At 41.0% G+C, this 16,767-nt stretch overlaps 2 protein-coding genes across 9 annotated transcripts in view; one reads left to right on the top strand and one right to left on the bottom strand.

Moving 5' to 3' along the window:
• dync1i1a (dynein cytoplasmic 1 intermediate chain 1a) overlaps positions 1-3,507 on the bottom strand; it is a 66,494-nt gene extending 62,987 nt beyond the window's left edge. For 4 of the 8 annotated variants that reach the window (XM_085445418.1, XM_085445421.1, XM_085445423.1 and 1 more), the window contains exons 1-4: positions 2,960-3,507; positions 910-1,010; positions 490-623; positions 126-240 (exon numbers count right to left, since the gene is read on the bottom strand). In XM_085445418.1, coding sequence (XP_085301544.1) covers positions 126-240; positions 490-609 — 235 coding nt within the window. In that variant the 5' untranslated portion in view covers positions 610-623; positions 910-1,010; positions 2,960-3,507. The remainder of the gene's footprint in view (positions 1-125; positions 241-489; positions 624-909; positions 1,011-2,959) is intronic. The other 4 variants (XM_085445422.1, XM_085445425.1, XM_085445420.1 and 1 more) reach the window with 3 other exon arrangements.
• Positions 3,508-3,621: 114 nt separating this feature from the next.
• pdk4 (pyruvate dehydrogenase kinase, isozyme 4) lies at positions 3,622-15,520 on the top strand. Its single transcript, XM_085445486.1, has 11 exons — positions 3,622-3,981; positions 4,230-4,371; positions 6,030-6,101; positions 6,757-6,941; positions 8,103-8,192; positions 8,503-8,580; positions 10,090-10,166; positions 10,263-10,361; positions 10,596-10,709; positions 13,700-13,813; positions 14,127-15,520. Exons 1-11 carry the CDS (start codon positions 3,864-3,866, stop codon positions 14,268-14,270), a joined length of 1,233 nt encoding a protein of 410 aa, XP_085301612.1. The 5' UTR covers positions 3,622-3,863; the 3' UTR covers positions 14,271-15,520.
• Positions 15,521-16,767: the final 1,247 nt, after the last annotated feature.

Genomic DNA, 16,767 nt, shown 5'->3' with positions numbered 1-16,767 from the left:
TAATAATGAAGGTTAGTGTAGTTTTTGAACAAAAAAGCTATTCTCTGGTGTAAGTGTTCTAGTAAACATTTCAGTGAAAGGAGTCAAAGAACATTTTAGTATTCATTTATTACAATACTGCATACCTAGTGGAGGCTCTGGTGAGATCCCAATACTCTGCAGCAGGGCCTCAGTCTCCCTACGCTTGCGATCTAAATCTGAATCTTCTGGGGTCGCTTCTGTCTTCTGCTGGCTTTCTGTCTGCTCCGGATAAGTAAAAAAACAAAAAACACCAGTTTATCCATCATAACTCAAAGAACAGCTTCACTGCTCTAACATCATAGATTAAGACATGCAGCTGCATGCACATTTTGATCCATACTTAAAACACCGACCTTGTGCACATGCATAGATGCTGTTCGTGTGTCACAGCCTGACAAAAAAATCAGTCAACCGCACACAAAAAAGGAAAACATACAAAATGAGTGACGATGGTGGGAATTTACTCACTTTTTTCCTTACCTCTTTCTTCTTCCTCTCCTCCTCCTTCCTCTTCTTCTCCTCCCTGATCTGGGCAAGGCGCTGCTTCTTGCGCTCGAGCTCAGCTTTTAGGTCGCTTTTGTCCGACATGGTGTCCTGTGGGGCTTAAAGTAAGATGACCAAACAAGAATGAACTACATATGATTCTATTAAGCATTGATTTAGAAAATCTCCTGTGTGGCAGCTATAAATCTGTATGAGACAATGAATAAAAAAAAAGTTTTGACGTATTTTTAAGTTCAAAACTGGATTTTTGATTTGAAAGCCAAAACAATATCGGTTAGCATAACCAAATATGAATACAAAATACATATATTTTATATATATTTCTTGTGTCATGGAACAGCTGCCACCCTTACTGAGCCAAGTGGGGCTCTTCAAAGAACCCACCTTACGCTACTAGTGGATGCCACCTGGGAAGTGGCCCAGTCAGAGCTGTAGAAGCTCCAGGTGTCTGGGATAAGTGGGTCAATACTGAGAAGAGAGCAATCCTGGCAGAGTGAAGTACAGAGAACATACACAATGGTTCTCTATTACAAGGTTGAAAATGGATTTATTTAATTTTTTCATTATTCTTTACCCAAACACAGCTGAGTGAATGGGCTTAATTTCAAAGATATAAACCACATTATTACCACATTCAGAGTGCTGTTTTGTTGCAGTAGTACATCACATTTCTATAGCTCTCAATGGAATTTAAAGCATACTTCCTGTAACAATTTTCTTACCTTTTGAGAAAAACCAGCTTTGCCTTGTGTAAATTAACTCAGCCTATGCTTTTCAGGATCAACTTCCTATTTGATGCTTGCCCCACCCACCTATGCCAAGTCAAACCAATGGGGGCATCCATGTGTGCAGTTCTAAAGCCAGGGCTTAACAAAACAAAGCTTTCTTAAAACCTTTGTATAATTATGCTCTCCTGTTCTAATTCTTTCATTTAGTTTAACTCATCCCTTAGAGCTGCACCATGTGATCTACTGGTTGAGCTCATCGAACTATGAGCCTGCTACAGGCTGCTAATTTGATGCCTGTATTAGCTGTTGCACGTGGTAGCAACAATATATAAGTGATTGGCCAATTTATTAGGTACATCTGCTCAGCTGCTCATCAACACAAATATCTAATCAGCCAATTACATACCATCAGTTCAGTTTCATTCAGACATGGTCAAAATGACCCTCTGCATTTCAAACTGAGCATCAGAATAGGGGAAAAAGGCAATTTAAGACAGTTTGAACAGGGCATAGTAACTGATGCCAGACGGGCTGGACTCAGTATTTCAGAAACTGCTGATCTATTGGGATTTTCCCACAAAACCATCTCTGGGGTTTACAGAAAACTTTCTGAAAAAATATCCAGTGGGCAGCAGTTCTCAGGGAGAAAGTGCCTTGTTGATGACCACACCGGCAGCAGACCACACCAAGGTGGCGCTCCAGTCAGCTAAGATCAAAGTTGAACAAAGCATTATTACCTGGTCTGACAAATTTTGATTTTTGCTGTGACGTTCAGATTGTAGGATCAGACTTTGGGTTAAACAACATGAAACTATAGATCCATCCTGCCTCGTATCAACAGTTCAGGCTGACAATGGTGGCGCAATAGTGTTCGAGATATTTTTTAGCATACTTTGGGCCCCTTACTACCAGCTGATCATCATTTAGTGTGCTGGTGTATTGTTGCTGTCCTTGCCCATTCTTTTATGATGGGCATGATCAGCTTTTTGATGGGTGCTCCCTGCAGGATAACATGGCGAGGCACAAACCTCAAATCATCTCAAACTGCTTTGTTGAAAATAACAATGAGTTCACTGTACTCAAATCCCCTCCACAATCACCAGATCCCAACCCAATAGAGCATCTTTGGGATGTGGCGGAACATGAGATTCCCATTATGGATGTGCAGCCGACATGTGCAGGAAATGTGAGATGCTATCATATCTATATGGATCAAAATCTCTGAATCTCTTACTGAATGTATGTCATAAAGAATTAAGCTAGCTCTGAAGGCAAAATTGGGTCAAACGTGGTATTAGGAAGCTGTACCTAATGAAATGGTTTGTGAGTGTATAGGCAGAGGTTCAAAACTATCACCAAACCTGAGTGTTAAGCACACAATTAAGCCTATCTGCCGCTGTGTAGGTCGTGTTATCTTCTTACACATTAGCACAACAGAGCTGACACATACAGAGTCATAACAGAAAAGATAAAAAAACACAACTACATATGCAACAGGAAGAAAAGCAAAATTTACTGTGCTCCATTGACGGCTATCGCCATTAAGGCATTCGCTGCTAGCTAATTGCAAATGTGACAGCATTTATACAAACGTCGACGCCTTTAAGGCCTTGTCATCAGCGTTACAATGACATTTAACAACACAAAAGGGGCCTAATTTACCGAAAACAACCGTACAGCGAATAGTGTTATTGTTTCACTCGTACCTCCTCGTCCACTCGTTGTGATAACGAAGTGTCACCGGCAAAGATGCTGTCTCACTGCTGCACCTCGGGAAAGACAAATCAACACATCCTCCACCGCTGTCCAAATGGCACCGTATCAAAGCCGCCGTGGTACCACCGAAGAGGTCGGTTAAGCCTTTTCGTGTGGTTACTGACAAAATGGGTTAAAACAGATGGAACAGGTGCACGGCACGCCGATACATCCCTAGGAAGAGCGAGCAGGATGATGCTGAGAAGGAAGAGGGGTTGAAATCCCACCTTATTTGACCACAACTGCGAACGCCGCCATCGTGTGGTCAAGATTGAGAAGTGCGTTTTAAACGGCTAGATCTAAAAGGTGAACAGGAATTATTCAGCATTTCGGACGCATAACTTTAACAAATAAAGAGGATTTAATTTGTGGTTTGGATATTTGAGGGTTTCATCCATATATATGTACGTAATCAGTCGGTTTTTTTACTCTAAGGATAAAAAAAGTTTAAATCAGATAAGTAATTCAGAGACTTCGTCGGTAGGGGATGCGCGTAGAGCACGTTTAGCATCCCTCGATGCTAAAATGACTCCACCCAAAGTGAGGACAACACGGGTTCTGATTGGTTGTTTCTGATGTCAATCTCTGCACCACCCCCCCCCCCCCCCTCCTTTCCCCGTCTACAGTCAACAACACACGTAGCACAGCACAGAAGTTGAATTTGAGGGGCACAAAGCAGCCTGTAAAATGCAAAGACGCTGCTAGAGAACAGAAACACCGGGGAACCCATAGTTTCCTCGAAGCTCTTCAGAGGTATGACACCGAGCTAGCTGAGAGTCGTCAAACTGGGCCGTGCTGAAGAGAGAAAGGACTGTTTGTTTCTGAGTTGGGGTCTGCAAAGGGGAGAGGGGAAAAATGAAGTTCGCTCAGTTTTTGCTGAAAAACAACTTTGTGGCTGGGATACCGAAACAAGTGGATAGGTTTTCTAAGTTTTCTCCATCTCCCCTGTCTATGAAGCAGTTCATCGACTTTGGTAAGTGAACTAGAGCAAATTGTTGTTGTTTTTATTTTATTTATTTATTTATTTTTGTGTTTGTATGTGTGTCTGTGGTAGTGGTACACTTCCAGATTTTAATCGTAGGTCAGAGTTCAGTTCAGGTGCGAAACAAACTGCCCGAAGGAAGCATATGCCCACAAAGATGACACAGAGGTCATGTTTTTGTGCTTGCTCAGTGTTTTTTCTTCTTCTTCTCCCTGATGTTGGCTGTCATGTGACTGCAGGCTCGGCCAATGCATGTGAGAAGACCTCCTTTGTGTTCCTCCGCCAGGAGCTTCCTGTCAGATTGGCCAACATCATGAAGGAAATTGATTTCCTCCCTGACAAACTCCTCGGCACTCCATCACTGAGGCTCCTCACCAGCTGGTAAGAAATTCAGATGCACAGCAACAAAAATCATATTTATGAATCCCAGATTCCTGCACTGTTCAACTGGTCATTCAAAGCATGCAGTTCACTCATGCCCTCTGCTTATCACCTCATAATATTACTTCCCACACATTACAGCATCTGCATATCTACAGTGACTTCACACACGCAGCCATCCTGTAGTTTTGCTAATCTGCACCTTAGGTTGTGTGACTGTTAACTTTAGATGTGCACCAAATCTCTTCTTTTCTCAGCCAGAGGATTTCTGTGCACTCGCTTGGCACCTGATCTGGGAACATGTTTTATGATCTGTTCTGGATTAGATAAGACAGCCAGTCCCTGTTTCACATGGTTGTGTTGTCCCAATGGGGCTTTATGACTTAATTATTAATGCACATGCCTGGTCTCGCTTCAGCGGTGCTCTGTGAGGAAGCAGCACCTGTTTTTGACTTTTGAGGAATGCATGCTACTTGGTGCTTTGTTGCTGTCACAACCTTCAAAGAGGAGCTGTACCAGCATTCCATATTGCGTGAACCCATATGCACACTCCGATTTCAAGGTGTAGGAGAACTCATAACCATGTTGTTTTTTTAGAACGTTGACTGTGAGAAGAACAGCTGTGATCTCTTTATTGTTATCATACTGTAGCTATGTCTCTGACCAAAGTAGCTGAAACGTTTGTTCCTAGTCTAAAGAGGTTGGGCCAGGTGTGGTTCACTTCCTTCTGTAAATGTCCTTCATTCACATGGTGGCTAAAATAAAGTGCTTTGTTACCACTTTGGCATGTTTAGCCCTCTAGAGTTCCTGAACTTATAGAAAGCTCTAGTCCTTGTGGTGGGAATGCACTGGTTCCTGTAGTGGAAAAGGCCCCATTTACTGGAGTTTTACTGTCGTGTGTTCTGCCTCTAGATTTTACTGTATGCATCACAAAGCAAACACTACAGATGTTGGCTAGTCAGCCTTGTTTGTTTGCATGATTGAAGAGCTCAGCCAGCTTTTCTCAAAAACGAAAATAGCAGTTTGCTTTTCCACCAAAGCAGCATCACACACTGCAAATGGTACACTAACCATGTTGATGATGTATAACTTATCAAGCCCAGGCAACAACCCCACTCTTAAATAGAAGTCACAGCAGCAACTATATTTGGCCATGTACCTCATGGACAATAATGTCCTTTTTCCACTGAGCTTTGCTTGCAAAAATCATCGATCTGTTGTTTGTTATTGGTGTTGACGAGTCAAGACACTTGAGGCTTTGGCATTTGGGGGAAAGTTGCATAAAACATCTATTACAGGATGTCTTTTTGCAGAGTGTGGAGGGCCGGGAAGGTCATTTGAGGGACACGCTCAGTGTGTTGAGTTGAAGCTACACTGCTGGTTACCTTTCACCCAGTTTTTGTGCAGTGAGGCGGCGCAAGAGAGCATGACTAGATGAGCTCAGCACTTCCTCATTCACTGGTCTAGACCAACAACAATCATCTTTTATTTAAAGAGAGGATGTTGTTATGTCATATTCCAACAGCTACAGCAAAATTCTGCCCAGAGTAGCTTCTTTCACATGCTTCTTTTTCAATATATATTGCCTTTCTTGCCCTTTTGATTTGTGATAAATTAAACTGTGCTGCTTTAAAAATCTATTCTTTTGTGTCCATCAGGTATTCTCAGAGTTTGTTGGAGCTCATAGACTTTTTAGAAAAAGATCCAGACGATAAGGATGTCCTGAAAAAGTAAGTCGTATGCAGAAACTATTCACTATATGTGTACTAACTGTAAACAAATGTCTCTGCCAGGCTTTTTGTGTGTGTTACAAATCAAATTATTTATTAGGCGAGTGATGGCCAATGCTAATTCAACATCTGTGTAATGACACGTTAATTAATCAGTAGTGCAGTTGTCTGAATCCCTGATACGGTTCCGTTATTCATGCTCACATGAAATCACAAATACCCCGCATTGCATCGAGCAGATATGACGTCTCATTTTTGTCATATCTGCTCGAGCTGAACTAAATATACCCCGGTCTGGCAGGGAGTGAACTGGATTTTAAGGGAGGAGCAAAATGAATGCATTGGAATTTGAAAACTAAAACCAAGGCATCATTGTGCAAGAAAAAGTGGGACAGTGGACGTTTAATCACAAGTTGTTTACCTGGTTTATTCATTCAGTGCATTCACCGTCTGATGTTTGCTTTGACTTTTTGTCAGGTGCCATCTTTTTGAAATTGCTTCACTCAAAGCAGTTCCTTAAAGTTACTAACTGCATTTATAATAGCTCACTTCTACAGCTGATTTCTTATATGGCTAACCTATGTGATGTGCAGTAACTCTCACAATCATCGTGTCCCTTCACATATTCATGCATTTATCATGTTGTTGTCTCCAGCTTTACACAGACTCTAGTAAACATCAGGAACCGGCATAACAACGTGGTGCCCACCATGGCTCAGGGGGTGGTGGAGTACAAGGAGGCTTTCGGCGTGGACCCCGTCACCAACCAGAACGTTCAGTACTTCCTGGACCGCTTCTACATGAGCCGCATCTCCACACGCATGCTCATGAACCAGCACAGTCAGTATAGTTACCTGTGATTAACTGTGAGTTAATCCGCACAGTTGTTATCATTCACAGTTCATGTCATTAAAGGAGCCCTCTGAAGTTTTCATTTAAATAAAAGTGAAATAAATGAGGTTTAAGGGTGTTTTCACACCTGCCAGGTTTAGTCTGGTGTGAACACGGTAATCGCACTCAGGTGCTGGTCTCAGTCTGGTTCCTAATGAACAGCAGTACATTTCATTTATGGTGTGAATGTGAGCTAAAAAACTTCCTGTAGCCATGTAAGCTTTGCATTCTGGGATGCAGCAAGGTACAATACATTTGCAAAGGTCTGTACAGGCAAGCAGCTAGCTGTGAAATGAACGTAAATTCTCAGTGTTCTCCGATAGTCCAGAGCACAGAAATCTTCCTTCTGTGTTTATTTCAGTTGCTCCAATAAGCAGACTGAATGTTGTCTTGTAATTTGTAGTGACACGTTCCCGTTTCATTGGAGTTAACTGTTATTGTGTGCAAATTAAATCAGATCACAGGTAAAAAGTCATAAAGATTCATACCAGACATACTATAGGTGTTGACAACACCATAAGAAATACTATTGAGCCCATTGACTTCCTTTACATTCTGTATTGTTGGTCAGTGCTAAACAAATCAAAGGGAATCAGCTTTTACAGCTGAAGCTCTGTTAGAGATCTAAATTTCCAAGGAAGCTGGCAGTACTTATTTAGCCAGGCTAGTGTACATCACTAGAGGTTAAGACAAAAAGAACTAAAATAAAAAAGAAGGTTAAGTGGAAGTAAAACCAAAAGCTTTAAGTTACACTTGATGAGCTGATTCAGCACCAAGTTGTGTTCTCGTGTATTTTTAAGAGCATTTTTTAAAAAGCTGCAGTAGCAGAAAAAGATTCAGACCCTGCTTTTGCAAAGGGGAGGAAAACCTGAATTACAATGTGCTGATTATGGACTTCCACTACTAGTGTTGGCTACTACATCTTTAACCAGTATGGCATAATCAAGGCCCAACCTGATAACAACAGTTTTACAGCGGTGTAGCACTGCTGTCACACTGACTATTTAATGAGTCTGGCTTTATTTCCAGCTGAACAAGCATGTATACTGTGTATGTATCACAGATGAGCCTCTCATATATATATATTTTTTTTAAATATGTCTACTTTAGCATTGATATTTGACGGCAGTGTAAATCCGGCCCATCCCAAGCATATTGGCAGCATTGACCCCACCTGTGACGTTGTGGAAGTAATAAAAGGTAAATAATGATGTTTCTCATAGCTATGCACACACACTCACGCCCATGCACGCTGTGTGTTATCTGTTTTCCACCACTCATCTGTACATACAGCTTCGTGACCTTTTGACCTCTGATGTTTTGAGTCAACACACATAGTGTGTGTAAGCGGTGTTGTGTTGTTATAGTGCGTGTGCACATATGATCACTGTGAGAACAAGAGCGAGGACTTCTATACCCTTGTTATTTCAGGATGTGCAGGTCTGGGTTTTTTTTTGTTGTGGTAACAGTTTCTGACGCCGAGAACGTCACGTTTTGATTCACTTTGCAGATGCCTACGAAACCTCGAAGATGCTGTGTGAGCAGTACTACCTGACCTCTCCAGATATGAAGATCACAGAAGTCAATTGTAAGTGTTTTAAAAAAATAAGGTTTACTTTATAATTCAGGATGTAGCGCTGCTTGGATTTTCTGCTCGTTGCCATCTGTGAGAGGAAAGTTTTGCTGGGTTTCCTGTTCCAGAAACAGAACTAACTGAAAGTTACTCTAAGTCAGTTACCAGGGTGACAGGCTTTGTTAACCAATCACGATCACTGGCAAGTTTTCTTATCTTTGACTCCTCCCCTTCTGCTGCAGCTGAAGTCGCCTTTTGACACTCAGTTCCTCAAATGTACGGCAGATACTAGAACATGTATAAGAATGTGGTCACTTGCAGAAGTTTACATCTTCACAAACACTGAAATCCCAGTTGCATGTTTGCTGTTTACGCATGTTTGACAGTTTTATAATCAAGCTGTCATGAGCGTAGAAACAGGGATCACTGGACCTTGCGGATTTATTATCAGCTCAGAATAAAATCAGCAGGTCACATCTTTACAACACTGTGACTCCATGAAGGTGCTAAAGCATTGCTTGCATGTTACTGTTGTAATCCATGTTTAAATGAACAAATCTGTAGCAAGCCTTAGGATGAACAATCATTTGACTTGGCGTACTCGGGCCAAATGATGGAAAAAATACCTGCTGATTAGGTAAATATTTGTGAGTACATTTGAGTGTAATGACTTTAGGATTGTTGTGGACTTTTGAATGCAGACTGCAGATAGTCAAAATGTGCTGTGTAAAAGTCTTGAGCCATCCATCATTTCTTTATATTTTGCTAGGAAAATGAGAAAAAGTTGCAGCGATTTATTGAGACTTGTAGACACCTTTAGCTTCACCTTTACAATCATTCTGTCATTAATATATAAGGACGGAGACAGGAGTTATTTCACAGGGTTATATTCAGCTCAGAATAAAATCTGTAGTCTCAGTTTTTCTAACTCTGCGGCACAGAGTCACAATTTGGATAAGAAAGGCTCTGCTCATTACTTGTTGCAAATCCTGATACCGAAGCACCGTCGTTGTTGGCTTTCTTCTTCTACTTATGCATGTATTTAACTCAGAGTGGACATACCAAGAATTGATAGAATGAACTCTCAAGGTGCCAAAGTTTTTGGATAGACGTGGAGCCCTTTGAACCGGAACAAGCCCCTGCTGTTCTCCTGAACATAATCTTTGTTAGTTTTATACTGAAGATATCTGTTACCTGTCTGCTGGCTCTGCCAAAACCTCGACACTAGAGGTTCCCAAACTTGAACCATAACATTCATATCTACATAGTAAAGATAGCTGTATGCCGTTTAACAGAAAAAGAAACTGCTCTTTAAATATATAGATGATATAGATACACCTGTTCTGTTACATGGTATGGTGAGAGTTGATCAAATAGAGTTTAATCTATCAAGGAAGAGATTCAAGAGACCAGCTGCACGCCTTTTAATAAGACCCTAATGGTTAAATATCTGTGACTGTTATAATACATTTAAAAAGTGTTTTTTGGGTTTTCTTGTGGTCAATGTTTTGAAATGTTTCACAGCCAAAATCCCTGGCCAGCCCATCCAAATTGTATATGTGCCATCACATCTCTACCATATGCTCTTTGAGCTCTTCAAGGTACAGTATTAAACACGCACTATTAAAAACAGGACATTTAATGCTGTTCCTCATGGGTCTCCTCACTTGTTTTTCTGACTCCGTGTTCTCTGTCAGAATGCCATGAGAGCTACAGTAGAGATGCACGAGACGAGCACGACGTTGCCCTTGATCAAAGTTCGTGTTTCACTGGGCACTGAGGATCTCACTATCAAGGTAAATGAGGACACCATGCGTGATGATAGGCTGGAACATTTAAGCTCCAGGCAGCACTGTACGTGTTGTACTTTGTTCTAAGTCTGCTCTGGGTGTATACCATAAATACAACTAACCTGCAGACTTGATACGCAAAGTACCACACTCTTAGATTATGTTTAAATGATAAAGAGTTCACAGGCAAAACACTAAGAGAACTCTTGTAAATGCAGAATGTTTGTGTTTTATTTTTAGATGTCTGACAGAGGAGGCGGAGTCCCTCTAAGGAAGATTGAACGTCTCTTCAGCTACATGTACTCCACAGCTCCCAGTCCAGTCCGCGTAGACAATGGTCGTAATGCCCCTCTGGTGAGACTAACACTGTCACACTTGCTTTTAGGCTTTTTTTTGTCCTTAAAGGTGCAAATCTTACTACTAGAACTCAGTAGCACTGCCCCTCCTCCTAAAGTTGAAGGTGGTGGGGTTGAAGCTATGGTGGCTATTGTAGGAACTCTGACTGCTGTTCATTTGCAGCAAGTGATGCAGGCTGTTAGTCTGCTGTTTAGCTCAGCTGTCAGTATGCTCGGTGTCCCTGGCTATTTATTCTGAAGATGCCCTATAAATTCCCACAAAACTCAATGAGTTTTTCAGGATATCTTGACCTTTTTTGTGAGTACTGCGATTTATTATGTTAATCTCAGTTAGCTGCTGTTAGTCTCTGTTAGCAGCTATCATCCTCTGTTAGCTGCTATTAGCCAGCATCAGTGAAACGTTTCTTGAAGTGGATCTAACATTGTTAGATTTAGCAAATAAACTCAGTGTGAGAATTTAATCAAACTGATTATCTGAGGAAAAGTGAGATTTTTAGGACACTCAAGCCTAACATTTGCTGTCATAATATGAGATTATAATCAGCTATAAATCAGCTGTTATAACATTGTCTGCTGTCTGGAGACAGGAGGGCTACATGTCTAATAATGTGCTGACAGTAAGTAGCTGCAACAATATCTGGAATAAATGAGCATGTTTATGCACATGTTTGTGTGTTTAGAGCCCTGACTTCAGTTCAGGAAGTGGTGCCGGAAGTAAGGAGGAAGAGGCTGAGGTGGAAATTTATTCAGTCTCTAGCCACATACATCAAATGTGATTAGTTGGAAAGGTGTTCTCCATCTTGGCCACTGTATTCAAGATGGTGGGGGAACATGGTGGCATCAAAAACTGGTGCTTTCTTCTATGTATGTTTAATGGATTCGTTCTAAGTCTAAGAATCCAACAATTTATTGGAAGATGCAATTAAACACTAATAAATGTATATTTAAGAGTACAACATTCTTGTTTTCCATTAAACAAACTAAAAAAATACCTTACCTCTGTTTCTGCCACTGAAACAGAACCTGTACTGTGGCCAGTTTTTGCCTGTTCAAATTGTGGTGTTCATCAAAGCTCTATCCTTGTCCCACTGTCATTTTCCAAATATAGTTAAGTCCATAGGTTTTGAACAGTGACAAAATTTTTGCAGTTTTGCCTGTGTACATCAAAACTGCGGATTTAAAAATCAAACAGTCAGGATGTGATTGAAGTGTAGACTTTCAGCTTTAATTAATGGAGGTTAACAACAATTTTAGAATGAAATTATACACATTTTTATACACATTAAAGTCTACAATTAACATATCTTCATGATATTGCCTTGAGGCGACTTTTTTGTTGTGCTTTGGCACTATATAAATAAAATTGAATTGAATTGAAATACTCAGGGTTTACAACAAGGTGCAAACTGGTGTTTAAACTCAAGAACAGAAAGACCACATTAGATTTTGCCAGAAAATATCTATTAAAAAAAGGCCTTCTCAGTTGTTTTAAACAAATCTTTGGACAGATGAAACCAAGATCAACATGACGTGTATGGAGAGGGAGAGACCACTCATATTCCGAAGTATAGCATATTATCTGTCAGACATGGTGGAAGGAATGTCATAGCATAGGAATCTGTGGCCGCCAGTGTAACTGGGTCACTAGCATTTATTGATGAAGTGACTGCAAAAAGCAACCAAAGAGTTTCTCAGGCCAAAGAAATGGGATATTCTTCAATGGCCAAGTCAGTCACCTGATCTCAGTCCAGCAGAGCAAGCTTTATAATTAGTGAAGTCAAAAACTGAAGGCAGAGAGACCAAAAAGCAAAAAACAAGCAACTGAAAACAGCAGCAATAAGGTCCTGGCAGATCTCAGGGAAGGAAACACAGCATTTAGTGATGTTCATGGCTTCAAGACTTCAGGCTGTCATTGACTACAGAGGAGTTTTAAAAGCATTTCTTATGTTTAAAATTAAACAGCTTTATCCACTTAATTTAGGCCTCTTATAATGCAATACTATGTATGAAAATGACTGTAATTCCTAACCAGTTAATGCAAATTTCTTCGGTGAACCGCAGTGAATGAAAGTCTGCACATCAATGACATCTCGATAATTTAATTTAAACTGCACTGTGGTGGTGCACAGAGGCAAAACTACAAAAAATTGTGTCTTTATCGTTCAAATTGTGGACTTCAATGTGGGTGAATGGAGCTCTGCTGGGTCTCAGCTAGACAACAAAGGTGACTGGGCCTGTGATGTTAGACCTGCACAACTGTGGAAGGCTACAAACGTCCAGTAACTTATAATGGAAACTTTTTTGTCTGTTAAATCTCTGCTAAAGACAACATTTGATGACCTTGCCTGTACCTTTAATGATAGGTTCTGAAACCTTAATGACAGCACAAATCAATAAAGACTGTTTAACGACTGGGTTTTTTCCAAGAATAGCTGCAGAGGCAGAGACCACCCTCACTAACGTTTGTGGCAAACCCTGTCATTTGGTTCTGCAAACAGGCCTGAAATATCACAGAAACCACTCAGTTTAGAAAAGGGTCACTCCCAGTATGCTTTCAAGGGGTAAAATAGAGTAAAAATTCCCTTTATTGACAAGCTTTTATGAGAGTTTTTTAAATATAATTTTCAAAATTCTGGATTGTTCTTAGTTTTTCTTTGTTTTGGAGGTGCTTTTATGATTATTCTGGTGTTTTTTAATATTTGCAGTGTCTTTGTGTTAAGCAATATTTAGAAGAAAAAAAGGTGTTGCCTTTAAACCTGACATTAGGAGTAAACCTGAGTCTAATTCACCCTGTTTTAACCACTTACACAAACAAACATGGCTGCAAATGAGCTTATTACACCGTGAAATGCAGTCAGCAGTGGTTCACTGGTTTAAACTCTAACCATGAGAGACTCTGCTATTTTTTTAAATGTTGGAGTAGTTTTAGATTAATCTATAAAGACAGTGTAACCTTGTTATGTTTCTGCTTTCCCGACCTTTATTCAGGCTGGTTTCGGCTATGGCCTGCCCATTTCCCGCCTGTACGCCAAGTATTTCCAGGGAGACCTGCAGCTCTACTCAATGGAGGGTTATGGCACATCAGCGGTCATATACTTGAAGGTGAGAACAGCTCCACCTTAACACGTAATGTCAAAAAATAACGTTGAAGGCCAAGTTGGTGCAGAGTTCACAAACTTGCATGCTGTTAGCCGGACGTACTGGATAGGCTGAGTGGAGGCAGATGCAGAGTAACTATTTAATACAGAAATGTTGTTAGTATAATTTACAAGGTTACATTCTGGAGATCGAGGGATGTCGTTTAAACAGGCTACTGAGTTCTAATTAGACACACATGGACCTCGGCAGGAGAGCAGGGTGGGCGGGGGTGTGGTTAGACTCCAGTAATGCGTTCCCCTCCATGCTCTATCACTAGGCCCTGTCTTCAGAGTCTGTGGAGAGACTTCCTGTTTTCAACAAGTCGGCCCTGCGGCATTACCAGTCCACCACAGAGGCCGATGACTGGTGCATGCCCAGCAAGGATCCAAAGAAGCTCGGCAGGTATGAGACGAGCGGGTGATGTCAGACTGAGGAAGGAGAATGAGGAAAATTAAGAAGAAGAGAGCACATGTCGGAGGAACCAAAAAGCTTTCAGCGTGTTGCTGGACTTGGATTTTTGTCGCGGACTCTTCTCTCTCCCTGAGGGAGGGCGGAAAAAACAAAAGTTTATTGTTGGTATGAAGAAAGCAGTAACAAACCTAAACCTGAATCTGATTTCAGACCAGCCGTCACGTAACATAAGCTCACCCCACAAAATGTGCTGCTAATGGGAATGGAACAATTAATAATCTCCTTTTTACCTCAGTGATTACGCTCAGAAAAAAAGTCCTCTTTGTGTTTATGTAACATTAGTATCATTCACAATCCAAACGTTTGGTTTATTAAAATCACAAGTATTTTGTGTTTGTGCATTAGGTTAAACGCTTTTGTTTTTTGTTTTTAAAAAAGGCCAGCCACAGCCGACTGAAGTGTTTGTGTCTTTGAGCGGAACGGGGGCGCGTTCGCTGACTGCCGCATAAACACAAAGGGAGCAAAGTCTGTTTCCAACGATCAGCTATAATATGCAGCGCTGCTTCGTTCACACAGCTTTCAGCGTTTCTTTGTGAACAACAGCAAATGTGAAATTATTTTTGCTGCGATGCCACATTTGTGTGTGTTGGAGGATTTTCAGTGTCACTAATTATGTACCTCGTGTCTTTATGCGAGCTGAAAGGAGTTTGAAAAGTCGAGTCATGCAGAGGAATGAGTGGAGAAATTTATCATGCCTGGTCAGATGGGTGAAAAATAGTTGCGAATGTTCCCTTTACAGTGATTTTAAAGTGTTAAAGTATGTGTGAAGTTTAATGGGAAGTACAATTTCTGCAGGAAGTTGTACTTTAGCTCCCTGTTTTGTAACACACTGTAAGTCTTCACCCTGTTATCTCTGCCTGACATGATACAGTCAGTATTGGAGGCACGTAGGAACAACACAAACAGATGAGAGAGGACCTTATGTAAGATGTAAGCCATTAGCTGCCAGACATACTTTTATATTCAATCCATTTAGTTTTAAGTTTGGAAAAATGTCTTGGGAACTTAATGTTGAGAAAATATTTTAACCTTTATGTGATGTTTTCCCTTGAATTCATAGATGTGCAGTTTTCACCTTTTACTCTATAAGTGTCACTCAAAGGCCAAGTGTCCCTGCACTGAGTCTGTGGTTCACCACTAAGAGGACCAGTATGTAGAAATGTAGAAATTAAAAAAATAAACTCCTGTCACCTCTCAGTGTATCGTTTCTTCAGATCCACTTCATGCTTCTGCACTTTGTTGTTCATTTGAACAGTCGGTGAACAGAAATGAAACCGTTTACAGTCTGTAAACAGCTCCCATTTGTTACCGCCCTCTTAAAGTCTCCCTTCTCTTTTTCCACAGCTCGTTTTAGGAAACTTTGCTGTTTGTAAGTCGCCATAATAGACGCAGTCCATTGGCTTTCTGTGGCCGCCTTCCAATAGAGGCCGAGAACAGGCTGTCTTGTTTTGCAGCTTCCTCTGTGTGCCCACAAATGCGGTGCTCCTTTCTAGTTTGGTTTCTCTTTGTTTGTTTGTGTCACTCTGTTCTGTTTTACAGTTTACTGCCATCATCATACAAATACAGGATTATGCAAGGTCGATCTGAAAGATAAGAGAGAGTAAGACTAAGTATGAGATCAATAAAAGCAAAGACCTTTTCTCCGACGTAATCCTCACTGGTATATTTTTAGAATTAGGCCACTCGGGTCCTGGTCCTTCAGTCATCCTAACAATGTTCCCTCTACAGAATATGAACACAGGCAAATCAGAAGGCTACATCAGACACTTGGTTTGGATCTCTGCTGTGAATCTTGGCATAGAAAGTTAAGAAATACAAGTGAAGACAAATATCACAGCACAAATATTAGCTTTGTTCCGTGTTCGACTGTGCAACGTGCCGGGGCACGAGTTCGCCTGGATTTAACCTTTCTACTGTTGACACTGTTTGTTTACTTATAAAGTTGACATGCCAGTACTGAAAAGCTGCAGCAGACACTTTTGGTGCATAAAGAGATCGACTGTCTTGTTTAATTTTGAGACTTCACAGATGGAGTGGCCCAGGATGGCTGGGACCATCTCCAGGCCTCCTTCCACTGAACTGGATATGCAGGTACTAAAAAGGATTCATGGATGGATTCAAGCTGCAAGTTTTGGTAATGTTTGGTAATGCTGGGTTGTCCAAAAAGTACAAAACAGAGGTCCAGTACAGACACCTCCACATGACCTATAGACTGCTGTAAGGTTCATAATGACTGTACCTTTCTATCTGAATTACTGGTTATAAACAACTTTTGCTCTTTTGTTCACATTTCATTTATTTGCAACTGCACTACTGAGCAGAAGCTCCCTTAGGCAAGCGGTCTTGTAATTTCTTCAAGCAGCTGTGGCGACCCCTTATGGATGAAGGAGCAGCCAAGGAATACTTCTCCAGGCTTCTTGAAGGACAATCAAAGCTCTTCTTTGGAT

Source organism: Copadichromis virginalis, linkage group LG22 (assembly GCF_057382275.1).
Source record: "Copadichromis virginalis isolate Kocher_CV1m ecotype Utaka linkage group LG22, C_Virginalis_male_GT1.1, whole genome shotgun sequence".
NCBI classification, from domain to species: Eukaryota; Metazoa; Chordata; class Actinopteri; order Cichliformes; family Cichlidae; genus Copadichromis; species Copadichromis virginalis.
The sequence above is the reverse complement of the archived record's forward strand: the minus strand, read 5'-3'. Positions and strand labels throughout refer to the sequence as shown.

Excerpts from the sequence above, each read along its gene's own strand:
- pdk4 (XM_085445486.1), top strand. The coding sequence starts at position 3,864 with ATGAAGTTCGCTCAGTTTTTGCTGAAAAACAACTTTGTGGCTGGGATA. Across the intron at positions 3,982-4,229 it reads GAAGCAGTTCATCGACTTTG|GCTCGGCCAATGCATGTGAG; the intron begins GTAAGTGAACTA and ends ATGTGACTGCAG. Across the intron at positions 8,193-8,502 it reads CGTTGTGGAAGTAATAAAAG|ATGCCTACGAAACCTCGAAG; the intron begins GTAAATAATGAT and ends TTCACTTTGCAG.